This window comes from Heterodontus francisci, chromosome 8 (assembly GCF_036365525.1).
Source record: "Heterodontus francisci isolate sHetFra1 chromosome 8, sHetFra1.hap1, whole genome shotgun sequence".
Classification (NCBI taxonomy): domain Eukaryota; kingdom Metazoa; phylum Chordata; class Chondrichthyes; order Heterodontiformes; family Heterodontidae; genus Heterodontus; species Heterodontus francisci.
The window spans coordinates 113,746,293-113,773,903 of NC_090378.1; the positions used below are offsets into that span (position 1 = coordinate 113,746,293).

At 43.2% G+C, this 27,611-nt stretch overlaps 1 protein-coding gene across 1 annotated transcript in view; it reads left to right on the top strand.

Annotated features, from left to right (window-relative positions):
* LOC137373082 (solute carrier family 53 member 1-like) overlaps positions 1-24,800 on the top strand; it is a 454,369-nt gene extending 429,569 nt beyond the window's left edge. The window contains exons 14-15 of the mRNA XM_068037939.1: positions 3,495-3,704; positions 12,117-24,800. Coding sequence (XP_067894040.1) covers positions 3,495-3,704; positions 12,117-12,177 — 271 coding nt within the window. The 3' untranslated portion in view covers positions 12,178-24,800. The remainder of the gene's footprint in view (positions 1-3,494; positions 3,705-12,116) is intronic.
* Positions 24,801-27,611: the final 2,811 nt, after the last annotated feature.

Sequence of the window (27,611 nt, forward strand, 5' to 3'; positions counted from 1 at the left end):
ACGTCATTATTTACAGTAGAGGAAAAGGTCAGCATGCTGGACATCCCAAGGAAACAAATATTGAATCAGGGTCAGGGACTCATCAAAATTATCAGCAAAATAACAGTAATGAAGAAAATAATGGCACCCAAGAGTGACAAATCCCCAGGACCAGATAATTTCCCTCCCAGGTTATAAAAGAAGTAAAGGTGAGAACTTTTTAGATGCCCTGATTTTATAATCTTCCAAAGTTCTCTCGATTTGGGAATATTCATTTAGATTGAAAAATTGTGCATGTCACTCCAGGAAATTATAGACCAATTAAGCCAAACATCTGTTGTTGGAAAATTACGAGAGTCTATAATTAAGGAACACCTTGCAAATTTTCAGCTGATCAGAGAAAGCCTACATGAATTTGTAAAGGATGGGAGGAACCTGCTTGAATTTTTTGAAAAGGTGACTACAGTTGTGGACAGGGAATGCCTATGGATGTTTTTAATATGGACTACCAGAAGGCATTTGATAAAGTTCCTCATTAGAGACTGTTAGTTAAAATTGAAGCTCATGTAATGGAAGACAAATTAATGACATGATTAGGAAATTGGCTGAGTGCCAGGGAACAAAAGAGCAGGGATAATGGGCAGGTACTCTTATTGGCAGGATGTGACTAGTGGTGTCCCACAAGGATGTGTGTTGGGGCCTCAACTATCCACCGTATTTATTAATGACTTAGATGATGGGTTATAAAGCCACATATCCCAGTTTGCTGATGTCACAAAGGTAGGCAGCTTTGTAAGCAGTGTAGATTGACGTGTAAAATTACAAGTGGTATTAATAGATTAAGTGATTGAGCAAAACTGTGGTAAATGTAGGCAAGTGTAAGGTCATCCACTTTGGACCTAAAAAGAATATAACAGAGTACTTTCTAAATGGTGAAAAATTAGAAACAGTGAAAGTTCAGAGAGACTTTTGGGGGTCCATGTACATAGATCATTAAAATATCATGGATAGGTACAGAACATAATCGGAAAGACAAATGGAATGCTGGCATTTGATCTTGAGGACTAGAATACAAGGGGATAGAAGTTATGCTTCAGCTATACAAAGTCCTGGTTAGACCACACCTGGAGTACTGTGAGCAGTTCTGGACACCAGAACTAAGGGAGGATATATTAGCTTTGGAGGGAGTACAGCAAAGATTTACTAAAATGGTTCCTGGACTTCAAGGGTTAAATTACGAGGAAAGTTTACACAAGCGAAAGATATATTCCCTGGAATTTGAAAAGTTGAGGGGTGATTTGATCATAGTTTTCAAGATATTATGGGGAATTAATAGGGTAGATAGAGAGAAACTACTTCCACTGGTTGGGGAGTCTAGGACTAGGGGGTATAGTCTGAAAAATTAGTTTAGTTTAGTTTAGAGATACAGCACTGAAACAGGCCCTTCGGCCCACCGAGTCTGTGCCGACCATCAACCACCCATTTATACTAATCCTACACTAATCCCATATTCCTACCACATCCCCACCTGTCCCTATATTTCCCCTACCACCTACCTATACGAGGGGCAATTTATAATGGCCAATTTACCTACCAACCTGCAAGTCTTTTGGCTTGTGGGAGGAAACCGGAGCACCCGGAGGAAACCCACGCAGACACAGGGAGAACTTGCAAACTCCACACAGGCAGTACCCAGAATTGAACCCGGGTCGCTGGAGCTGTGAGGCTGCGGTGCTAACCACTGCGCCACTGTGCCGCCCTGACCTTTCAGGAATGAAATTAGAAAACAATTCTACACACAAAGGTTGGTAGAATTTTGAAACTCTTCAATAAACAGCACTTGATGCTAGATCAATTGTTAATTTTAAATCTGAGATTGATAGATTTTTGTTAACCAAAGTTATTAAGGGATATGGGGCAAAGGCAGTAACATGGAATTAAGTTGCAGATCAACCATGACGCCATTGACTGGCAGAACAGGCTTGAGGGGCTAAGTGGCCTAATCCTCTTGCTATGTTCTAGGTGGTCAGGCCAGGTGTGACCAGAACTTGCCAGATTTGTCAACATCTGCTTGCTAGTCTGTCACAGATAGACTGTGTTTGAGGTAGCTGTTTTATTGGGCTGCTTTTGGGGGGGCGGGGAACCATCTGGAATGTGGTAGTGATAAGGCCATTGAAAGCTTAGTGTTGTCACCGAAGATTCAGTGTTATGAAAGTTGGGAATTAGCATTAGCAGTTAAGGGAGAGTTAGAAAGAAAAGTTTTCCAGCAGCAGAAAGGAAGGGTGGAGGCTCTGGGTGCAGATGGGAGCAAGTGGTAGAGAGAAAACTAATGAAGTGATGGGAAATGGCCCCTCCGGTGGTGGAGACCTTGGCAATGGCCTCATATAATACTGATGTTGAGGGTGGTGGCTGTGTGTGTGGGTTTGAAGTTTATGTGGAAAACAGCATTGTGAGAAGGATGGAGAAACCGGAACAGATGGAGCAGGATTGGGTTCCAATAGCATTCAAGCGTTGCATGGAAGAGGAGTTGCTCACTGTAAAGACTGAAGAAAGTATGGGGTTTCAGTAAGAAAGGCATTAGGGGTCCGTTAAAGTTGGGAGGGTAAACAGTGGTGAACGTTAGGAGAGGTAGCAGAGAGTGAGCTGTTCGAACATTGAGCAAGTGTCGGAGCATGTTGTGGATAGGCACTGAATTGAGTGCTACACCCATTCCACAGCGGTCTAGTTGTGGGACAAGATAGAAATCGTAGGCAGGTACACAACCTCAGGATGGGGGACAAGAGCCATCATCAATGAGCCAGATTTCCATCAAGCCCGCAGTGTTCAGTTGGGGATTGGAAATGTATGTTGTGAAAGATTTGTCATGCTTCCTAGATTTTACTTGTAATAGCACGTGTGGGAATTTATATGATCAAATCCCCGGGAATCCATTTGAGGGGAGGCAAAAGTATTGGAGGCACAGATGTCCGCTAGCTCTGCCACTTGTGCACACAGCACAGCAGGATGGGGGGCGGGGGAGAGTGATGGACACATTAATCCCTCAACATGTTACTAAAATACTTCTTGATGTAAAAATAAATAACTTTCTGCCTGGCGCCCCTAGAGCTCATCACTACCTACATTCATAATTAGCAAAAAGGGCTTCGAGATTATGCTGCGAATGCCAGTGAGCAAACACTTCATTGTTGAAAGGTGGCTAGTGTCTGTTAAAACTTAGAAATATACTAAGTGCTTGTAATTTTACGAGATCAGTGAGTGGAATGTCGTCGTGTTAGTGAAACAAATGGCATATACCGAAAGCTGGAACGTTGATCTTGTGATGAGTTATCTCGGTGGAGGGTGAGGAGCTTGGGACAGTTTTTAAGGATTTTAGTTTTTGCAGCTGGCACCTACTAGCTATTAAGGTTGAGATCAAAGATTTGAGCAAAAACATAAGTCGCTTCGCAGTACCTTGCATTTTGTGGTTGTCATCACCACGCTGCTGCCTGCTAACTTTGAGTTGTGTTTCACTGCAGCCGGTTTGTGTGGAATTTCTTCCGTCTGGAGAACGAGCACCTGAACAACTGCGGTGAATTCCGTGCCGTGCGTGATATCTCGGTGGCACCCCTCAATGCTGACGACCAGACCGTCCTGGAGCAGATGATGGACCTTGAGGATGGAGTGCGGAACCGCCAAAAAAACAGAGCGTGGAAACGCACTTACAGCATCTCTCTGCGTAAATCACTGTACGTACTGATTCGAAGGGGCTCACTCCCAGGCTGCAGAGCAACTATAGCACCAGAGGGACTCAAAAGGGAAAGAAGTAGCACTTTCATAGAACACAGTAAACAACAAATCATCTTTGATTTATATCATGCCTTTCACAACCTCAAGATGTGCTTCGCAGCCAACTAAGTCCTTTTTTTGAAGTAGAGTCATTGTTGTGATGTAGGAAATACAGCAACCAATTTGTACACTGCAAGGTACCATAAACGGGAATGAGGTAATGACCAGATAATCTGTTTTAGTGCTGTTGAGGGATGAATATTGGCAGGACTCCAAGGAGAACTAGAGTCGCACTATCCCCATGACCAGCTTTCAGACTTAATCCCCACTGCCCAAAAAATATTGTCTCCCACTGCAGTGCAGTACCATGAATACTGTCATCCTCTGGTACTCCTCCCAAATGTAGCTGCCAGATGGACTGCATCGTGATAAACAAGCCTTCTTTAAGTTTGGGTTGTTTGAGGGATGGGGGAGAGTGGGAAAACAGAGAGAAGAACCAGGAAAGCAGCAGTCAGCCAACATGGTGCACGATTGAAGGAGACTATCATTCCATCCCATTTGATGGGAAGGCGATCAGCGTAATGATGGAAAGATGACAACCCTGGCGATTGAGGGCTTGACTTCTCCGTAGCTCTCCGTTCTGGCCCCACACTCCACAAATCACTCTCATACCCAACACCGTGGCCCATATTCTCAACCACACAAAGTGCTGCACTCCTGTCAACTCTGTTCTTGCCAAGTCCCACTGCTCACCACACCCCCAGCAAATGAACTTCACAAGCCTCCTTTTATTTGAAACCCTCATGGCCTCCTCCAGCCATCCGTGTGCACATTCCAACTCCAGGTTACTCCTTGTTGCCTGTTCCGTCGATCGTTGCTGCTCTTCCAGTCACTGTGTTCCTGTCTGCAGGAGTTCCTTGCCAAGGTCCTCCACTTTGCTATCTCCTGAATATTCCCTTCAAAGCTCAAGGGCTTCTTTGTCACTATGATTGAAACCATCTGATCAGCTGCCCCTGCCACTTTCCTCCATTCCCTTAGCCCACCAAGCCAAACTTCCTTTTCTAAGGATCCCCCTCCCCTAGTCTTGAACTTGCATCCTTCTCTAGTTTCTCTCCTATCTCCATTCATGCCCTCTCTGAGCTCATCGTATCCAAGAGACTCATCTCCTGCTCTCTCAACCGTATTCCCATTAAACTGCTGACCACCCAGCTTCCCTTCCTGACTCCCATGTTTGCTAATATGGTTAACAGTTCTCTCTCCTCAGGTACTGTCTTGTCTTGCCTCCAAATTTGCCATCATCACCCATCTCCTCAAAAAAGAACCTTGACACCTTTGTCCTTGGCAAATACAGGCCCATCTCCAATCTCCCTTTCCTCTCAAATCCTTGAGCGTGTTGTCATCTACCAAATCGTCTTTTCCCAGAACTCCATGTGTGAATCCCTTCAATCAGGTTCCGCCTGGCCACAGTACTGAAACGGCTCTTATCAAAGTCACAAATGACATCCTAAATGACTGTGACAAAGATAAACAATCCTTCCTCATGCTCCTCAATCTGTCTGCAGCCTTTGATGTGGTTGACCACACCATCCCAATGCCTCTCCAGCATCATCTAGCTGGATGGGACTGTGCTCACCTGGTTCCATTCTTATCAATCTAATCATAGCCAGAAAGTCCCTTGCAGTGGCTCTCTTCATGCTCCTGTACCATTTACCTCTGGTGTCCCCCATGGATCTACCCTTAGTCTCCTTCTGTTTCTCATCTGCGTGCTGTCCCTCAGCACTTAGTTTTCACATGTACGCTCACAACATCCAGCTCTACCTCACCACCACCTCTCTCAACCTCTCCACTGTCTCTAAATTGTCAGACTGCTTGTCTAGTACTGGATGAGCAGAAATTTCCTTTTCCATTCTCTTCAGTCCCCACTGCAAACTCTGTTCACTAGACACTGACTCCATCCCTCTCCCTGGCCACTACCTGAGGCTGAACCAGACTGTTCACAACCTTGGTGTCATATTTGACCTTGAGATGAGCTTCTGACCACATATCTGTGCCATCATGAGACCGTCTATTTCCACCTCCGTAACACTGCCCAATTTCACCCCTGCCTCAGCTCTTCTGCTGAAATCCTCTTCGATGCCTTTGTTGCCTCTAGACTTGACTATTCCCATGCACCCCTGGCCAGCCTGCCACACTCCACCCTCAGTAAACTTGAAGTCATCCAAAACTCTGCTGCCTGTGGCATATCTCACACCAAGTCCCAGTCACTGATCACCCCTGTGCTCGCTGACCTACATTGGCTCCCAGTTAAGCAATGCCTTGATTTTAAAATTCTCATCCTTGTTTTCAAATCCTGCCATGGCCACTTCCTTTGCTAGATCTGTAATCTCCTGCACCCAACAACCCTCTGAGGTATCTACGGTCCTCTAATTCTGGCCTCTTGAGCATCCCCAATTTTAATCACTCTACTATTGATGGCCGTGGCTTCAACTGCAAAGGCCCTAAGCTCTGTAATTCCCTCCCTAAACCTCTCCACCTCTAACTCTCTTTTATCCTTTAAGACACTCCTTAAAAAGTAACTCTTTGACCAAGCCTTTGGTCATCTGCCGTAATATCTCTGAGGTCCGGTGTCAAATTTTATTTTTGAATACTCCTGTAAAGTGCCTTGGGATGTTTTATCAAGTTAAAGACATTATATAAATTTGAGTTGTTGTTGTTCTGTCTGACTGCACCTTTCCTCCCCTCCGATCTTTTCCCTTTCCCCCCTCCGATTTTTTCTCTTTCCCCTGTTCAATGACCACCTTTCTTTCCTCCCTGTAAGTTGCTTTGAAACGTGAGGTGCGCTATTTGAATTTAAGACATCATGTTTCATAAGCACATATTGGCTGTGAAGTGCTTTGGATGAGGATGTGAAAAGCAATATAAAAATGCAAGTTCTTCCTTTCGAGCCATTTGCTGTACTGAGGGGGCATACTGACGCTACATGATGGGGATCTGCACTGCAGCAATAGTCTCTTCTGCAGAATCTTCTTGTCCAGAATTTACATGATTTATTCAGAGGTCCCTTATCACACAAAGTCTTGATGTGCTCATTATTACACTGAAAAACTCTAAGCTTTCTTAATTTATTGCTTTAAAAATTTTAAACAGTATGTTGAAATTTAACTATTGAAAGATTCATAATTTACTACTTCAGTACTTTTCTTGGAAGTGTAATTCTGAATACAGGATGCGTAGATTCTAGTGTGTGCACAGGACGGGCAATAAGAGTTCTAAAATTGACCACTGTGCTCCCAGATTAGTAAAGGGAAAACAATCAGATGGAGTTCCCACTGTTGGTTGTTATCCAGTGATTCCTTCGGCAAAGTGTGGGCATTTGTGGACAACGGAAGAGATCAAGATCAGTGATGCCATCCACAGTCAAATGTCCTGCCAGCTGTTGAAGTCTACCCTTTTCGCTTTGACGTACCCTGTTTCCTGTCATGTTATCTGTTTTTAATAGGATTGCTACTGTCTGGGCTCACTTTGGGTAGGGATATCCCAGTAAGGAGCTGGCACCCTCAGAAGAGCAATGGCAATGAAAAGGGAAAGCAGGTTCCTTACGAAACCATTCATTTTGATTACTAATCTCTCTGTGAATAAGCGTCAGAGCCCTTCAGATACAGAAATGCTCCTTTTCTAAATGGGCAGTAATATATATATCTGTCTGCAATCTCTCAGTGAGATTAAGGCTGAAATGAGAACCTGAATCACTGTTGGTCCGCAGGCAGTTTTAACATACTGCTGGATGTTTAATTACTGTCTCAACCCAGAAGAAGAGAGTTTCCCATTGTACTCAGTTCAAGTGGACTTTTTAAACGGCACTGATCCAAAAACGAAAGCATCCTGTATTCAAGTCACTTTTCTTGCAGCTTAAAACCCAGTAAGTAGTCTGAAATCTTCTGACGTAATATGAACTAGGCTGCAGTGTCCTGGATTCTGCAAAATCTCCCATCAGTAGCACTGACCTGTGGTACTTGTTCATTCACAACCGGAATAGATCATTTAGCCCCTCGTGTCTGTTCCACCATTCACTTAGCCCATGGGGTGTCATAAACTCTGTTTATATGGCGGGCCTGATCTGATATCCTGGCACAGTGTGGGCCACATTCAGCAAGAGTTATTTGGGTACACCAGAGGTAGAAATTGGTGTGCCATTTGCCCATGTTTTGGGTGAAGAATGGGTGGAATGTATACCAATTTCTGGTGCAAGGTCCTTCACCTAATATGCGGCAACAACCATAACCTTATTGGCCCTCGCTGTACATAGCTGTACATGGTGTTTGCCTGTAATCACGTTGGTCAATTTTAATCTGCGAAGAAGGGCTCTGCGCCTGTATCAAAACCCTTCTGCAAGCTATGTGAAGAACTAGTTGGAACATGCACTGTGCAAGCTCCTACCAGTTTTTCCAGTTCTGCAATAATCTAAACAGCAGTCGCTGAAAAAAGGGTACCAGAAATTTTTTTTTAAACTTGCTCTTCTGTGGAGTGTGGAGGAGCAAGAGTGCTCTTCCCAGTTCCAAAGCACCACTGTGGTCCGTTGTTGGACCTTACACATCCTTCTGCATCTCGTACCTCTATTTATTGAAGTTTATGATGCTCCCTGAACGCAGTGAGAATCCCCTTCATCCCCTCGTTCCTCATTCACCTACCAGTGGAAACAATCTTTCACTGTTTACCCTTAGTAAGGTCCCCAGGTTTCTCTCCAGTATAGTTCACCCAAGTTGTTAGAAGCAGCAGCAAGGAGATTTATAGGAAATAGCAGGAAGAATAGGCCATTCAGCTCTTCAAGCCTACTGTGCCATTCAATACAATTATGGCTGAGCTGCTACCTCAACTCCACCTTCCTGCACTATCCCCGAATCTCTTAATTCCCTTGGTATCCAAAAATCTATCAGTCTCTGTCTTGAAGATATTTAACAACTGAGCTTCCACAGCTCTCTGGGGTAGAGAATTCCAAAGATCCACAATCCTTTGAGTGAAGAAATTTCTCCTCATCTCAGTCCTAAATGGCCGGCCCCTTATTCTGAGACTGTGAAGCCTACTTTTAGACCCTCAGCCAGGGAAAACATCCTCCCGGTGTCCACACTTGGGAATATTATGCACAGGTTTCCCTATAATGAAAAAGGATACAGATACACTGGACAAGGTACAAAAAAAGATTTACAAGGATGATACCAGAACGGAAAAGCTATAACTATCAGGAAAGACTGAACAGGCTGGGTCTCGTTTCTCTAGCAGGTGACCTGATAGAGATCATAAAAGTTTGAAGGGGTTGAAATGGACAGATGTAGAGATGATGTTTCCACTTTTCAGGAAGTTCAAAACTAAGGACCATAAACATTATATAGTCACTAATAAATCCAATAGGAAATTCAGGATAAACATTTTTACCCAGAGAGTGGTTAGAATGTGGAACTCGCTACCATATGGAGTAGTTGAATAGAATTTTTTTTTATTCTTTCATGGGATGTGGGTGTCACTGGCAAATCAGCATTTGCTACCCATCCCTAATTGCCCTTGAACTGAGTGGCTTGCTCGGCCATTTCAGAGGGCAGTTAAGAGTCAACCACATTGCTGTGGGTCTGGAGTCACTTGTAGGCCAGACCAGGTAAGGACGGCAGATTTCCTTCCCTAAAGGAAATTAGTGAACCAGATGGGTTTTTACGACAATCAGTGATAGTTTCATGGCACCATTACTGAGAATAGCTTTCAATTCCAGATTTTTATTAATTAATTGCACTTATGGCATCAGGTCAAACATGGGCAAGGAAATCTCCTGCTGATTACCACCTTCACCGCACCCCCCACCCCCCCAGCTGATGAATCAGAACTCCTCCATGTTGAACACCACTTGGGGGAAGCACTAAGGGTGACTAGGGCAGTCTGGGTGGGGGACTTCAATTCTATCACCAAGAGTGACTCAGTAGCACCATTACTGACTGAGCTGGCCGAGTCCTAAAAGACATAGCTGCTAGACTGGATCTGCAGCAGGTGGTGAGGGAAAACCATACTTGACCTCATCTTCACCAATCTACCTTTTGCAGATGCATTTGTCTGTGACAGTGTTGGTAGGAGTCACCACCGCATAGATCATGGAGAGGAAGTCCCGTCTTCACATTGAGGATACCCTCCATCGTGTTATGTGGCATTACCACCGTGCTAAATGGGATAGATATCAAACAGATCTAGCAACGCAAAACTGGGCATCCATGAGGCACTGTGGGCCATCAGCAGCAGCAGAATTGTATTCAACCACAATCTGTAACCTCATGGCCCGACATATCTCCCACTCTACCATTACCATCAAGCCCGGGGGATCAACCCTGGTTCAATGAAGAGTGCAGAAGGGCATGCCAAGAGCAGCATAAGGCATACCTCAAAATGAGATGTCAACCTGGTGAAGCCACAACCCAGGATTACTTGTGTGCCAGGTAGTATGAGCAGCATGCAATAGACAGAGCTGTGCAATCCCACAACCAATGGATCAGATCTAAGCTCTGCAGTCCTGCCACATCCAGTCGTGAATGGTGGCGGACAATTAAACAACTAACTGGAGGAGGAGGCTCCACAAATGTCCCCATCCTCAATGATGGGGGAGCCCAGCACATCGGTGCAAAAGACAAGGCTGAAGCATTTGGAACAATCTTCATCCAGAAGTGCCAGGTTGATGATCCATCTCTGCCTCCTCCTGAAGTTCCCAGCATCACAGATGCCAGTCTTCAGCCAATTTGATTCACTCCACATGATATCAAGAAACAACTGAAGGCACTGGATACTGCAAAGGCTATGGGCCCTGATAACATTTCCGCAATAGTACTGAAGACCGGTGCTCCAGAACTTGCCGCATCCCGAGCCAAGCTGTTCCAGTACAGCTACAACACTGGCATCTACCCGGCAATGTGGAAAATTGCCTAGGTATGTCCTGTAAACAAAAAGCAGGACAAATCCAACCTGGTCAATTACCATCCCATCAGTCTCCTCTCGATCATCAGTAAAGTGATGGAAGGTATCATCGACAGTGCCATCAAGTGGCACTTGCTTCGCCATAACCTGCTCAGTGACGCTCAGCTTGGGTTCCGCTAGGGCCACTCAGCTCCTGACCTCATTACAGCCTTGGTTCAAACATGGACAAAAGAGCTGAACTCAAGAGGTGAGCTGAGTGTGACTGCCCTTGACATTAAGGCAGCATTTGACCGAGTACGTCATCATGGAGCCCGAGCAAAACTGGAGTCAATAGGAATCATGGGGCGAAACTCTCAGCTGGTTGGAGTCATATCTGGCACAAAGGTAGATGGTTGTGGTTGTTGCAGGTCAATCATCTCAGCTCCAGGACATCACTGCAGGGGTTCCTCAGGGTTGTGTCCTAGGCCCAAACATCTTCAGCTGCTTCATCAATGACCTTCCTTCAATCATAAGGTCAAAACAGGGGATGTTCGCTGATGTTTGTTCAATGTTCAACACCATTCGGGACTTCTTAGATACTGAAGCAGTCTGTGTGGAAATGCAGCAAGACCTGGACAACATCCAGGCTTGGGCTGATCAGTGGCAAGTAACATTCACGCCACACAAGTGCCAGGCAATGACTATCTCCAACAAGAGAGAATCTAACCATCTCCCCTTGACATTCAATGGCATTACGATCACTGGATCCCCCACTATCAACATCCTGAGGGATACCATTGACCAGAGACTGAACTGGAGTAGTCATATAAATACTGTGACTACAAGAGAAGGTCAGAGGCTAGGAATCCTGTGGCGAGTAAATCCTGGAACTCCATTCCTAACAGCACTGTGGGTGTATCTACCCCACATCGACTCCAGCTGTTCAAGAAGGCAGCTCATCACCACTTTCTTAAGGGCAATTTGGGATGGGCAATAAATGCTGTCCTAGCCAGCAACACCCACATCCCATGAACGAATAAAAAAAAAATTAAAATTAAATTCCATCAGCTGCCTTTGTAGGATTTGAACCCATGTCCCCAGGGCATTTGCCTGGCTCTCTGGGTTACTGGTCAAGTGGCAATATCACTGTCACCGTCTCCCCAAATGGATGCATTTACAGGGAAGCTCATTAAGTTCATGAGGGAGAAAGGAATAGAAGGATATGTTGAAAGGGTGGGTGAGTTGAAGAGGGGTGAGAGGAGGCTAGTGTGGAGCATAAACACCAGCATAGACCAGTTGGGCTGAATGGCCTGTTTCTATACTGTTCATTCTATGTGCTTCTGTAAGATGGCAGAAACTTCAGGAGAGCAGTGTGTGGGTAGGCAGGTAATTTGATTTGTGTTGTGAATTCTTGCTGTTAATTCTTACATTGACTTGTTTCTGACCCCCAGAGTGAGGCCCCGTGATGCGACCGTGTTAATTGAAGACACAGATGATGAAGCATACACATGAAAGTCAATACCGAGCAGTCACTGTCCTTCACACGTTCCAGTTCTACCAGGCACTGAACACAACCTGCCGCCATGCGTGGCAACAGACTCAATTCCATTTTTTCCTTTGTTTTAATATATTAATTTAAATCGATTAAAAACAAAAGTGTTGTAAAGAACAATTTTACAACCAACAGCAAAACATATCCACAAGGATCAAATCAAACAGAACAGACTCTGTGCTGGAAAATACCAATTTTCTTTTTGTTTTGTCTTGTATTTTTTTCTTCTCTCTCAGGCTCAGTATAGCTGGGGCTGGTTTAAGCTGGTTTAAACTGGTTTCTTCAAGTCTTTCTGACAAGTTCATGGCCCTGGTTGCACTTGCAGGGAAAGTGCACTTAATTGTACTTCTTAAGTGAAGTTATGGTGTTTAAAAAAAAAAAGTTCATTTTGATATGCATTTGTTCTGTTCAAATCAGAAATGTTCATATTATTTATGAAAGAAACTTGTGTCCTGTATGTTGATGCAGAAGTTAGTGTCAATGTTCGTTGAATTATTTTTGTGTTTTGGTCATTAGTTAGCTTTCCTCTTGCAAGAAAGCAAAGCATCTTTATTAAGAGCACTTCAAAGCTTTCTAGGTGGCAGTTCCTGAAGAGCTATCAAACGCAGATGTCCTGCATCCAACCCAGAGCAGCAGGATACATTCCACCTGGCGCAAGATACCTATGACAGGCTGGTTTTTAAAAAATCTTTACAGGTGCAGCAAAATATGTTTGTATTCTTTATAAATCATATCTACAATCAGTAGCATCAAGGGATGTTAAAAGAAGTGATCCATCGTTTCAAAATTTTCTATCAATGAAACTGTACTGTTTGCATATCCCGGAAACTGTGTGCATATAAATTTCATAGGAAATTCATCATAAATAATCTGTTAATTTTCTTTTGACCAATGTTTGAATGTCAAATGATGGATTCCCTCAGTGCATCAATTTAATCCGTCATCGATGGAATTTCAGGCTTGCTTTTCAATTCCTTGATCCGCTCCTGGAAGCTGCCGCTGTCTCGCTACATGCCCAGCCTGTCATTAGCGGCTGGAATGTTGATTGGTGTGATGGAGATTTTCCCGAGAAAAGTGTGTTCAGGGAGCCGTCAGCGCTATCGTTCCAAGAGCTGCCCTTCTTTTCCATCCCCCGGAGATAGTGCGACACCAGGTTTCTCCAATACCTTAGGCTGGTGGCAGAATGAGTGACACTTAGCCCCACAGGCAGATGTTTCAGTGGAGCCACCTTAAGATCCAGTTTGGCTAACACCAAGTTCAGTGGAGAGATTTCAATGCAGCGGGTTGTTTTAAAGAGACGTCCTCCTGTTACCTGTGCCAATGGTCAGCTGCACACTCCAGGGTTTAGAATTACTGATAATGTATATCACTGTGAAAGTTATTAATGACAAAGTTGGGGATTGCTCAGTGATCACTCATGTCATCTTCTGAATTCATTCCATTTACCTAATCTTAACAGGAATTTCTGTTTTTTAATGTAGTTGATTTAGCTGGATTGGGCATTCAGAAAGTACCTTCTAATAATGACTTTCTTCTGATATAGTCTTAAGTGGGCTCCATTGTAACAAAGAACTGGTGATCCTAGTCGTACGCAAAGGAGATCAAGGTAAGAGCAGGCCTGGACATGGACATCTGTTAAGTCTCTCTCTGTCGGAGAACTCTGTATGTTTCATGGCTGAGCCTAGTTAAACATTGGTTTAAAATTTGTTGCAGATGTCAAATGGGTTGGGGAAGATTTCAGTGTAAAGGAGTTCTGGATTTGGCTCGCTTGGATGCAGGACTGTCTTCCACAACAGAGTATAGCCTAGCACAATCACTTGGAGCTGGAAGTTGAAGCAAATGCATGAGCATTGAATATGATCAAAGTTTTTGGTGAATGAGTCATTCATAGGCAAAATAATGGCAAAAACTTTCCAAATCTCACTGGCAAAAATTCACAATATTTCGGTTTACAACAGTAGCTTGTTTTTATACAGAATTTCACATTCCTGTTGCCTTCTGTTAATAAAGTGTACAGAAAATGGATGTGATTCAGTCAAATTGTATCACCTATGGAAGAAGGGGGTAATAAAGGGACACAAGGTAGCTAGGCCTAATGTGAACCTTTCTGCGAGTAATAGCTCAGGAAACGGACTTCACGCAGTTCCACAGTACAAGCATTGGTAGTCTCCACTGCCCCCTTTATATTATGGGACCGCTTCCAATGAAAGCACTTCTGTAATGGAGTCGGTTCTCGTTATTGCTGAATCTGACCTGTTTACATAGCGGGGGCAGACTCAGGAACAAGGGTGCAACTGCGCAGGTGAGTAAGTAGTCAGTCACATTGGTGAATCCAGCCTCTACTTAATATTGGACGAAGCTTCGTATTGCTCAGCAACAGGGGAAATGTGGGCTGAGAGTTGTGTGCTGCGTAAGTTCCCATAAGTGATGGGAGGAAGCAGAGATAGAAGGGAACCTCTGTTCTTCGAGTTCAGCCTTCAAGAAAGCTAGCCAGGAAAATGAATGGATGCACACTTGCATTGCTGGTGACGCTGTGATGGGCGACCATTATGAGAAATGCAGTGTACTGTCACCAACACTAGAGTTGAGTTTGGATGAAGGATTTACCAAGAACCAGTTCAGAATTAATGCAGTATGAGTGCACATTATTTGATCTCGCTTTCTTATTTGGTAGCAGTTTGGGTTTGATCCAATTTCATGGCCTAATTTTGAATGAAACTCAAATGTAAAACCTAAATGTAAAAACAAAAAGTGAACATCAAATCCCAGCCCAGATTGCCAAATATTTATGGGGGAACAATTTTTAGATTTTCTCTTTCATAATTTTAATCTGGGGGTGCATTTTCTAAATGGAACCGTGACACAGAATGATTAACTTACACTAAAAATTCTGAACATACATTGGTTATGTTTTATTTTGAATTGGGGCTAGAGTTTGCTGCTTTTCTGACAGTCCCATTTTATGATATTCCCTTCCCCTCTCCCTCTTCCCCCAAAAACACACACAAGCCAGCCAATCCTTACAAGCTCACTAGCTGAAAAACCTAGCGCTGTGAATCGCATAACTGCAGTGCTGCAGGTGATAATAGAGGGCAGTAGAAGTACTCTTTTTACTATTGATATTTGAGCGGGTATTCGAACACATGTTCCGTCCCTTTGCTTCTTTTGCTGGCTCTTCTCGGAGATGGGATGACCTTGGATTGAGGGCCGTGAGGCATTCTCTTGTCTGCTCTGCACAACCACCCAAAACCTCAACTCATCTCCTTGTTTATAGAAGAGGGATTTCATTGTTGGAAGCTTTGAACAAGGGGATCAGGCGTAGAACGTGTCGCTTCTTCCGTGGTTAGTTCACAAAGGCACGGAACCCTTCAAGGATGGCAGTGTTTCATACAGTCAACATGGATGGTGCCACAGAGTTGCTTGAAACAGAGCCACTGCATGCTCAGTCCACATGTTTTGTATAGAGAACTGGGGAATCCAAGAAAGTTCACTAAAACTTTAACAAATTGAGAAATCAAATCCGTGAGCATTGACGATTCCCATTCTTGGACAGTGCAAATGGAGACAATCCTGTATAATTAGCCCGTTCTAAAGCACATACCCCTCTATAACCAGTGACTGGACAAATCTAAAACACTCACCCCTCGATAACCAGTGATTGAACCATTCTAAAACACAAACCCCTTTATAACCAGTGACTGAACACATCTAAAACACTTAACCCTCTATAGCCAGTGACTGGCCCATTCTAAAACAGTCACTGCTTTTTGCTTGTGTATTGTCTGATTGAGTCACTGGTGTTGCCCCTTTTTTGGCAGCAATGCTCTATTTCATGGCAGTGAAGTGTGCCGTTAAGTAATTAATGGCTCCTTTACAAACAGCTGACTAGTGCTGGTAGTGCAGGTTTTGAGAGCCTCTATTCTGTGGTCAGAAGATTGCTGCTCTGAGTCCAGGGACCACCTCTCTCCAACTGTCATCTCACAGTGAATATAGTCCTGACCAACTGAGAGAACGTCAGTCAATCACGCACACACTAGACTCAGCCATTTGCTAGAAAAGCCTACTCTAGTAAAGGTGGGGGGAAGTATGTGAAAGGTCAGTGTGCTTGACAGTTCTAAAATGATTTATAAAGATGTGAAATTATTTGGAGATACTTGACTCTATTGACCTTGATCCTTGATTTCCTACTGCAACATGGCAGTGCTAAAGCACAGAGAGAGGGAGTCTCGAAGCTGTGACAAAAGGTACGTCTCTCCAACTAAAGATCTAAAATTGTCTAATTTAAAAAAAAACTCCATTCTTTTTTCCCTCTTTAGTTTTCCACCCATTGGTTGCCCAAACTGTTGGGCAGGCCGAAGTCCTTAACCCCGCTCCCCCCGCCCCCTAAACCTTGGCCGTGCTGAAATGTAACTAGCAACAAAAGCAAGAGATGCCTGGCTAGACTCAGCTTTTGAGTTCCTGTGAGAGGTACATCAGCACTATTCATCACATTTCCGTGTGGAAGGGCAACTCGAATTCCACTGACAACGCAAGAACTCATTGTGCCTGGAATTAAAGGTGCAAACAGTATGTTATAAAAATACAGTCTAACAACCTTGCTGCAGGAAAGGAAATCTGCCTTCCTCTGTTGGTGTCAGAGTTGCAGAGAAGCACAGGCATCAACCACGAAGGATCCCACAGTTTAGATCATTCCACCCCTCCCAGCACAGTGGCAAATGACCTTGGGAAGATAAGAGATTTAAGCCTAAAACTAATGTTCATGCAGTGCAAAGATGTAATCTGCCCTATACAATTAATTTAGTAGGTGCTTTCACCTAGTAGGTGTTTTCATTTAGCTAAGTGCCAACTTGTCTAATCACCTAACCCCCAAAAAAACTCTCGAGAAAACAATTATTAGTTGAGCCATTGTTTACCCAATGTTAAATAAATGAAAGCCAGATCTGAGTTACGGTTTTTAGGGTCCCTGTGCATTCCCTCTCTTGGTACCAAAGATACACCTTTGTTAATCTCTTATAGGACATCCGTAGTGAGCATTTTCAAGCTGCTACTGTTTGGTCCTTGAAAGATTAAGTTCTGCTGTATTGAGCCATACAGAGCTTTGTGTGATCACAACTTCCTGTGCAATCAGCGTGTCCTAATTCACTTACAAAGTAATCTAATGCATTCTTGACTCCATGAGGAGGAACTATTGCAGATATAACCAATTTGAAACCCATATGGCAAAAGGAGAACAAGCTCAGCTTTATTACTGGCACACTCATGCTGATCACTCCCATTTGGTGGTGCTCCGTTCTGTGATTCACTTGCTGGTTCTTAGCAGACTTGGTTTCTGAAAGTCTGCCAAGAAGGCCCCTCCTCCTCCCCCACAAACACCTCTGCATCCAAAGACCTTGCCAGCAAGCACCGCATTCTCAGACAAAAGGGTTGGGCCATGCACTGAGCCTTCAATCACTGGTGCTGCTGAGCCAGTTTCTGGGAGGTATAGCCTGGGGTACTGACCCTTCGTCCCTCCAGAGAAGTGCCTAGGCTCAATACCACATCACTTCTGTTCTCTTCCCTCAGCCCAGGGGTGTGGAATTAAGAGCTGAAACATGCATTTTGCTGGGCGTTGCAAAGTAGTATTAGAATCTAGCTGCCTTGTGCAGGTGCCGCAGGCTGCTGAGTCATTGGGCCTTTTTAATAGTCAGGATGCTCACCCATTAGCCTGATAGCTGGATCATTTATGTTGCATTAATAATTGTCTCGAGTTGATCTAGTTCTCAAAAACTGCAAAAAAATTTTACTAATGAAAAAGCAAGTCTCATCTCTTAACATTCTGAAGCTGGTTCTGGTTCCTACAGTAGCCTTGGGTTTTTATGCTGCTGTATTGTGCTGCACAGATGACTAAAGACTTGAACTTTGCAAAGAACAGGGTCAGTGATTTTTCCCAATAATGTCCCACATCTTTCACCTCTAGTAATGTTGCCACTCTCAATTGGCAGCTATTGGGAGCCTGACTTTTGCCTTTGTTCTTTGTCACCTATGCTCTAAACATTGCTTTCGCTTCACCATGCAAATGTCCAAAAAAAAACTGCTTTTCTTGTGTCTCTGTTCAAGAAAAATTGTGGAACCTTAGTTGTAGAGTTTGGATAATTTTTGGTTATAGCTGTTGCTAGCACCAGTCGTAGAGGACTGGGTGTGGTTCCTAGACTGCACCAATGTAGCAGTGTCTCATAATTATTATTTTCCTCTCGATCTGGTGCCTTTTTCTTTAAGGATTTCCCATCATCCAAAAAACATTCATCCAAAGCTATACTGAGATGGGACAGCTGTAGCTACCAGCAGGGACACCTGGTGCCCCTGTGCTTTTTTTCGCTCTTATTTATATTTATTTAAAATGTACTGTTTGAATCCTTAAACACAGGATGAGCAGAAGAATGGAGAACTGTGTTAATCGCTTAATGCGGTGTCTGAGTAACATCTGGGCTCTAAGTGTACAACTGCATGTTAATAAAGAAAAAAGGTAGGCACACGGGTAGGAACGGGACCACCTCAATCAGATTACTACTGAGCACAAGTCCACAGCACAGAGCTACCCAGAGTATTATTAGACTGGCACAGAAGGTATAGGAATTGGAAGGAGGGGATGTTGGGGTTAAACCACATTTAGTCAGCTCCTTACCTACACCTCACCTATACTGCTGACACCGGTTTCAAAATTTGCAGGTGGGAGTAGTTGCGTCCTCTAGGGCTAATATAGAACATCTCAATAAAAAGGAATTGGGAGGGAAGGAGGCCACGTTCCTGCAGCAAACATATTAAAAATGGCACTGATATGTTTGCTTCCTCACTTCTGTCTCATTTCCCTTCCCTTCCCTCACTCTGTCTCTCTCACTCCCTCTCTCTGTATATGCAGATGCCCTTTTCCAGTATGTCTGATATTTGTCCTGCACGCTACACTGCACAAGCAAAACTATCTGCTCTCTCGTTCTCCTCCCCGCCTCCTCCAACACAACTAAATCTATAGCCATCTTAGTGATTGCACTGCACACACCTGCACAAGTCAATAGTGGAGATGGTTAAAATTTGCACTGTATAAACACACTGGGGCATCATTCTTGTAGTTATCAGCGTATTTTTGAAGCAGTCTCTAGTATAGACAACTTTTAAGATTTTTGCACGGAGAATGTTCCTTCGGAGTGTTACATTTGAGTTGTAACTAGTGCTTCCTTGATATAAATATCTCCACTTCTTTGCTTATTTGTAATCATTTCTGTTAGGTTACAAGATTCCTCTGTGCATAGTCTGATACTGCTCAGGTTTATTTCAGTATTGTGTGGAATAAGTTCCTGCAGATCTGACTCATGTTAATAGGAGGTAAAAATGCCATTTTGGACCGTGCAGGTCAAAGGTCAGCAAACCAGACCAAGCCATCATCATTACAGTTGATTTGCATCACATTCCTGACTTTGGTGACTATATCATCATTGCATTTATGGGACCCATATTTTAATGGAGACTTTAAAAGGAAATGTAGTCATGTTTCTGCCTTGTAATGTAGCACCACATTCTGAGTCACCATCTGAGCTGATTAATCATTGCTTACGATCCTGGGGGTCAAAATGAGTTGAACACAATGCTTTGTAAGCAAAATATTAGTTTATAGCTGATAGCTTTGGGCTATTCTTTAAATAGAAGAGAGGATCACATGACAAGTGAAAGTAGATAATTATGAGCTTCAATTAAAAAAATGTCAAGAAAAGCTTATCAGGTAGAATAAGGTGCCCTAAATAGCAAATTTTCACTAAATTAGCTTAGATGGTGATCTTTAAGGGGCTTATTGCTATATTAGTGAACACAGGTTGATGGTGTAACTATTTATTGTGGCTCAGAAAAAATTTGTCCCTTTCCTATATTACAATAGTAACTATACTTCAAAACTACTTCACTGGCTGTAAACCATTTTGGGATGTACTGAGGGTGTGAAAGGCACTGCATATGTGCAAGTCTTTCTTCCCCACCCATTGTGATTTTGTAGCGAGTTTCAAGCAGTTCTGGGCCACATGTTAACTAAAAGCCTCAGCCCACTCTGCTGATGTGCTCCTGTATCCCAGTGTTTGATTGCCCCCTCCTGCTGCGAGGCTGGTCATCCTGGTGGTCACAATTAGTTAGTCAAAACACTCACTGCTCCCCCCTCATATAAAATAAATCTATCTTTGAAGAAAACACCCCATCTTATCCGGCTGCGAGCTCACTTGGAGAGAGTTGCCTGAATTTCTATGACAGTTTTATCAAAATGCATGGAACTCTGCTTCAACAGTAGGTCCTTCTCTTCAGATGGTTTAGTAAAGGGAGAAGTCCCACAGGCAGCCCCTATAGGTTTACCCACCACAGCACCTGCTGTCGCACATCATGTTGAATATTCTCACCACATTGAGTTTATTGCCTCCTTCCCTTCCTGAGCCTTCCAACTCCTAACACACTAATAATCCACATGGGATTAAATAGCACAGAGCAACTATGATCGTCTTGATGGAGGGTAGGGGGTGGAGCTGTGCACTAAAGGGGTACAACCCTTTCTAATGCACAGGCTCCATTCACTGACCTGTAACTCTTCTAATAATCAGTAGCAACCTTTAATAACCATCGCCTTTCAAATACAAAGCTGAAATATTTTCAAATGTATATGGTTGTAGCAGCTGGTAGAATCAGTAAACAGACAGAAAAGTCTAATCCAGAGCTAGTATACTGGGGTGGTGGAGGAGGCAGGGGGAACATACTAATTCTGTTAGTGATCTCGATTATGTCATTTCAGATCTGGCTCTGTTTGCTCCTTCCTCTGCACACACAAGTCAACAAATTTCAAAAGTAGCTCTTCACTGTGGGTTGAAATATCAAGTATTCCTCCCAGCACTTACTGTTACCCCTGTGATCTCATCCCAGGGTCTCCACATCACAGACAGCGGCTTCCACAGAACAAAATTCAGAGCCCAGATGATGAACAGATTTTATTTTAAAACGCAGCATTCCATCTTAGTGCTTTAAAAAAAAATGTGTACTTGTGTCCTTGGGTATTTCATCCGATTTTTGAAGGACACTTTTCCATGTTTGACATGTACAGTAGCTTTTTCCCCTGCCAGCAGTACTGTTGATAGTATGATGCTTATGAGTCCTGTTAATTGAACAAAGTGAATATGGAATGTGATTAGTCTTATATTGGTGCACTCTTTTCCTGCTCCCTCACTGTTGCTGACTAGTTGCTTGCGATTCCATAATGTAAAAGCAAAGCTTGCCATGCGGTCTTTGTAGTCTGTGGTGTGCCCTGTTGATGCACATTGTGATAATTGATGTCTGTGGAAGATAGATGGTGAATAGATTTCTGTGGTTTATGTGTTGATCTTGGAGAAGGACGTGTTTTCTCCACTTCCCTTTAATGGAATAGTTTGTAAAATGGTGTGGTTTCTCTGCACTGTATTCTGATGGTATCTGGTGATCTTGAGTTGTATTTCTGTACGCAACACAATCCTGGCATTGTTTGGTTTTATAAATCACTTTGTTTGATTTTTCTTTTCATGGGGAACACTTGAAATGTACAACTTTTTTTGTCCACCTTGCTTTTCTTTATGCAAATATTATCGATGTGATTTTAATGTAAAATGTATCTAGTTTAAAAAATACCTAATTTTGGTATTGCTTTGGTTCTAATGTCCAGCCCCAGTTGTAGCTGACTTCTGATCATGCTAACACTTACACTAAATGGGGTGAACTCGGTAGTACCTCTTCAACCAGTTCCCCATCACTGTCTGTCTTTTTCTAGGTTGGCAGTTCCTTGGAAAGCTTTCTGAGCTGCAATGGCCAGAGGGAAGTAAAACCCAGGCAGGGTTACTGCTCCTCATTACTATCCAGTCACTACTTGCTCAAATGTGCTTGTCTGTGAGAACAGCATTAGACTAGGCCCTGGTGCACTGTATTTGCTGCACTCACTGTCTAAACTCACAGCGTGAATAATGGTCAACTGTAGCCCCAACTGTTACCTTGACTAAGATCAGCTTACGTAGCACAGACTGGGAATCAAATGCAGAGACCCACTGTTCTTTATGTCTTGGTTTTACACCCAATAGTGGCTTTACCACTAGCCCGTTGAGGGGACGATGTGGCACTCTGCAACAAAGGGAATACCAGATTTTTATGAAAAAACAAATTCCCAAGTTCAGAGTACTGATAAACAACTCTAAAATTACACAGAATTTGTAGTACAGAAACAAGCATTCGGCCCAGCTGGACTATGTTGTTGTTTATGCTCCAAATGAGCTTCTGCCCACTCTCTTCATTTAACCCTATCAGCACATACTTCTATTCCTTTCTCATGCCCTTACCTAACTTTCTCTTTGACGTAAAATGTCATGTTTAAAAAGAATTATGTAATGACAATGTCACAAACCCAAATTTACATTGGAACGTATCCCACTCACTTTCCGCAATGGATTTGTGCTAAAAGAAGGGTGTAGCTGAGGCATTGAACAGAGTAGGCTCCCAGTTGAGTTCTTGGTCTGGGCTCAGTTATGCTGATCCAAGTATAGCAGGCAGAAGGGAGAGTACAATGGGCCTTAGTGCCCAGGTCACAGGGAGACGAAAAATCAGTCAGGGTGCCTGCTTCTGAACGCTGGCTAGCCAGAGTCTCCTGTTGAAGGTCAAAGGTCCCTGTGTGAGGACAGATAAGAAGGCTTTGTGGTCAAATGACTTGCTGGCCTCACCATCTCAGCTTACACATGATCGATGATCCTTTGGCCAAGGCAGCAGGGATAGATAGCTGATACCCTTTGAATTGTACACCAACAGTCAGAACAAGACAGGAGGAGTGGACCTGACTGAACTCTCTGGTAACTGGGCCCCCACATAGTAGGCCATTCTGCAAATTCTTCATCCTAAAGTGAATCCTCATCAAATTGCCCATATGCCTTTCTACACTGCTAATAAATAAAAGTTTAATGCCAACATGTTTTCAAGTCCTTCAACCTTCAAGGTTTAATGGCCATGTTGGATCCAAAATGGCCCTTCTTCTGACTGGCTAATTTGGATTTGATGCAATAGAACCCACACAGAGGATGTGGCAAATCTAACTAAACAAGTTTTGTTTACCAATGTTGCTAAACCAGTGACCAAAAACCTAAAAATTGCAGAACATTTCCTCCACCCCCAACCTCTTGATTTTCTTAGCCCCTCCCTTCAGTTCCTATTCTTTCCCCTGACTCGGTCTTAGGCATGTACCATTGTGGTCCTTGGACTACTGGTCAGCGTGTGAGGCTGCGTGTCCACTGTGACTGTAGCATTTGGGCTACTGGAATTGTAACATATGTTCCAGAGTCCTTCTGGTGGTGAAGCAGGGTAAAGGTCACTGCAGGAGAGTCTCATTCTACTTTGCTTCAGCATCCACTTAAGCTCAGCTTCCTGGATTTACACTGCCACTTCTTAGTGATGTGACACAGCTGCTATGGCTGGACTGTAAATGTAGCCTAAGAGTGGCCGCAGGATGACTTGGCCAGTGTAAACGTAATGAAACTTTTCCTCCATGCCAACCTTTGACCCAAATCATTGGCTGGTTTATCTGCCTAGTTTGGAGTTGTATATTGCATGTGTTCCCTTTGGAAGCGTTTCCCGTTGTCACGAGTGCATCTGTCTTGCCAGCACTGCATTTATCCCTTCCTTTCACGTACCCTTGATGAACAGATGAAGGTTTTTTTTGTTTTTGCCAATTTTTTTAATACAACCCACCAGAAAAGCCACAAATTCACAATTGAAAATAAATTTGTACTCGTGAAGGTTTCTGTCGTACATCTGTAATCAGTGTTTGTACAAATATCAATGATAAGAGATCAGTATTGCCTCTAATGTACAAAGATTGGTGTAAAGGTAATTTGCTCTTGTTAGTTTGTTTTTAGAAGATATATATGTGGGCTTTCCAAACCATTCCCACCTCTCTCTAGGAAATTAAGCTGTTTCTCTTAATTTTCTTGTGAAACATTTTAATCCTCTAAAAGTCTGGAGTGATTGTGTTTTTTATTTGTAAATAATTAGAGAGCTAATGTAAGATGTCAGGATGTGATGCTTTTGGCTTGTTTCATTTTTAATATCAAATATTGAAAGTGCCATTCGCCTTCACCCTACTAATCAAGTCCCAAACTGGGGAGATAGTCGATGTATGAAGCGTTAAATTTTCAATTCCTCAAAGTAAGAGGGTTCTAAATGTTCTTCAAGAAATAGGGATGATAATGATGGGTTTTGTATATCACAGCATTTTGTCATTCCTAATACTATTTCTGATGGTCTTTGTTTTAAATAGATTTGTCCTTATGCCATCTGTATGTATTTGTTTAGTTGCTCTTTAACTGTTTAATGTTACCCTAGGATGACTGTCTCTCTGTCCCAATTTTCTCTCAATCTCAGATATGTGCTTGTGACAATGGGGGAGGGTTTGGTTCTGATTTCAATGTTAACACTTGTGAAATTTTATATTGTACCGTCTCTGCATCTTATTCTGCTGAACGGGATTTTTACTACCGCAGATTGTTACCCGTTAGTTCTGAAATAAAATTTTACTCCTGTATTCGGAATTGCCTCGTGTCACACATTAAGCTGCCTTTGCCCACTGGTACTGCAACAGGGTCAGGAGCAACAATTCACATTTTGATCTGCATAGCGTGTGTGAGATGCCTTAAATCTCAGCGCCAGTGGATCAAAACAGGAGTCCACTAAAGAAATGGTAACCAGTGATGATTTTCTGTGATATTGGGTGGCCACAGTTCGCCAGATACAAAAACCCAACTGGGGGGTCATGGTTTGAGGCCCAGTTATGGAACATTGCAGAGGGGGTCAGCATATGAAAGAGAAAACATAGGTTAACATTATTTTGGAGTTGGAAAGTCAGCAAAACTGCTTTATAGCACTGACCTGAAACCAAGAAAGAAGAGGACAGGAGACCTCTGCCACTGGATGATTTATTATGTCTGATTTGTACTTTAGACATTTCAGATGGACCACAAACACCAAAACTGGACAAATCAAACGGGATCTCTATGCAGAATGGGCTACAACATTTTGGAAGTAGTATTAAGTATTATGCCGTGGTCCCAGTTTTGAAAGTATATGGGAGCAAGTGGCTTCCTCTGTGAACTCTATTTTAGATCATAGAATCATATAGGACAGAAGGAGGCCTTTTGGCCCATTATGCCTGTGCTGACTCTTTGAAAGAGCTATCCAATTAGTTCCACTCCCCCACCCACCCACTTTCCCCATAGCCCTGCATGTTTTCTTTTTCCAGTATAGATGCAATTCCAGCTATGAACAACTTTATTACGTGGAGTTGCTAGAAAAGTTGGGATTGTTTCTCCTTAGAGCAGGGAAGATTAAGGGGTGATTTAAAGAGAGGTTTTGATAGAGTATATCCATTGGCAGATGGTCAGTAACCAGTGGAGTCAGAGTTAAGGTCATTGACAAAAGAACTAGACGGGAGATAAGTTCCGAAGAAGGGTCACTGACTGACCCGAAACGTTAACTCTGCTTCTCTTTTCACAGATGCTGCCAGACCTGCTGAGTGGTTCCAGCATTTCTTGTTTTTTTATATTATATTAGGGAGATAAGACTTTGTTTTTTAACACAGCGAGTTGTTATGATCTGGAATGCACTGCCTTAAAGAATGGTGGAAGTAGATACAGTTAGTAACTTTCAAAAGAGAATTGGAAAAGGAAAAAATTGATGGGGAAAGAGCAGAGGAGTGGACTAATTGGATAACTCTTTCAAAGAACTGCCACATGAGGCCTCCTTCTGTGCCATATAATTCTATGAATTCCTTTTTGAAAGTTACTGTTAAATCTACTTCCGCCATACTTTCAGGCTAAGTTTAGATTGTCCTAACTGATATGTCAACAGAAGAGATTCCTTGTGGGAACAAGTATCCCAGTTTGGCAGGGCAAGTGGATAGTTATTTGTCATGTTCCCACAGCCAGTTGCCATTCTAATGGTGTTGCTGAATTCGATCACAAGAAAGTAAGAAACCCCGGGGCAAGAAGCCTATGTGACCCATCAAGTCCACATGGATCACGTACAATCTGCCCCCTCACAGCTGATTTTCTTCCCCCATTTATTTAATACTTCTGGGGCACAGGCAACCTGGTTCATCCATGTGTCATTGCACGGTGAAGGTCACAAATAATTTGGTTTGACATGCAACCATGTACGTCTTCTCACACCAACATTCCTATTGGCTGAAACAAGCCATTCGAATTGGTTTGCAGCCAATGAAACCATACAAGTCCTTTTTTGATTGGTTGCTGAGGGAGGGACTGTGTATCAGTGACATATAAGAGCGCTAGAGAAATTCCATCAACAAATGCCTCCGCCGCATCCTCCGGATTCAATGGGAGGACCATCGAACAAATGCTAGCGTCCTTCTTGAAACCAGTTCCACAAGCATTCAGGCAAAACCAGCTTCGATGGACTGGACACTGTGTCTGGATGGCTGGAAACCATCTCCCCCTGCCAGGTCCTGTTTTCTCATCTTTCAACTGGCCAGAGTTCCAGGGAAGGACAATGAAAACGCTTCAAAGACACACTGAAGCTCTCTTTGAAATGTGGCAGCATCGACATTGATGACTGGGAGGAGCTTGCTACCAGTCGTTCAAAATGGCAACAATTTGTCCATCAAGCTGCATCATGCTTTTAGTCCAGATGCCTTAATGATGCAGCAAAGCGGCAGCAGAGAAGGAAAGAAAAGAAAGCAAATTCTGCACTCCGGATCCCACTACCTTGTGCCCAAAGATCTGTGGGTCGAGAATCAGTCTGTTCAGTCACCTGAAGACCCATGGCAGAAACTAGTGACCCTGTGTATACATCATTCTTGCATTGAGGGACAGCCAACGACAACAACGGTTGTTGAGGAAGACACATTCACTGTCGCACCATGTACAGGTACCAATATGTGAAAAATCATTGGGACATTAATACATTTTTTTTCATTCTTTAAATACTTTTGTTCATTAGCTCTAAAAATACTGGAGATGGGGGGATAAAACTATGTGGAAGGGTGATTGGAGGCAGGTGGTCATAGGATGAAACCATCAGGAATGTGTGCACTCAGAAGTGACAACCCTATCTGTGCCTGTTATTTCAAAGGCCATCGTCTCACCTAGAGTTGACTGCTGCTGTTACCCTGCTCCAGTATTGAACTTGTTGCTCCTGGTGTTGGTCTCCATTAATCAAGTGAGAGTTTCAAAGACAACAGCTTATTGACCCCTTTTGGGACATGCTTCAAATCAAACGGAAACAGACAAGAAGAAACAAGTATGCGGAATATCTTTGTCCTCCGATTCCTCAGCCAGTTTTGAAGGGGGGAGTATAGCTTCCTTCACCACCGTGAGTG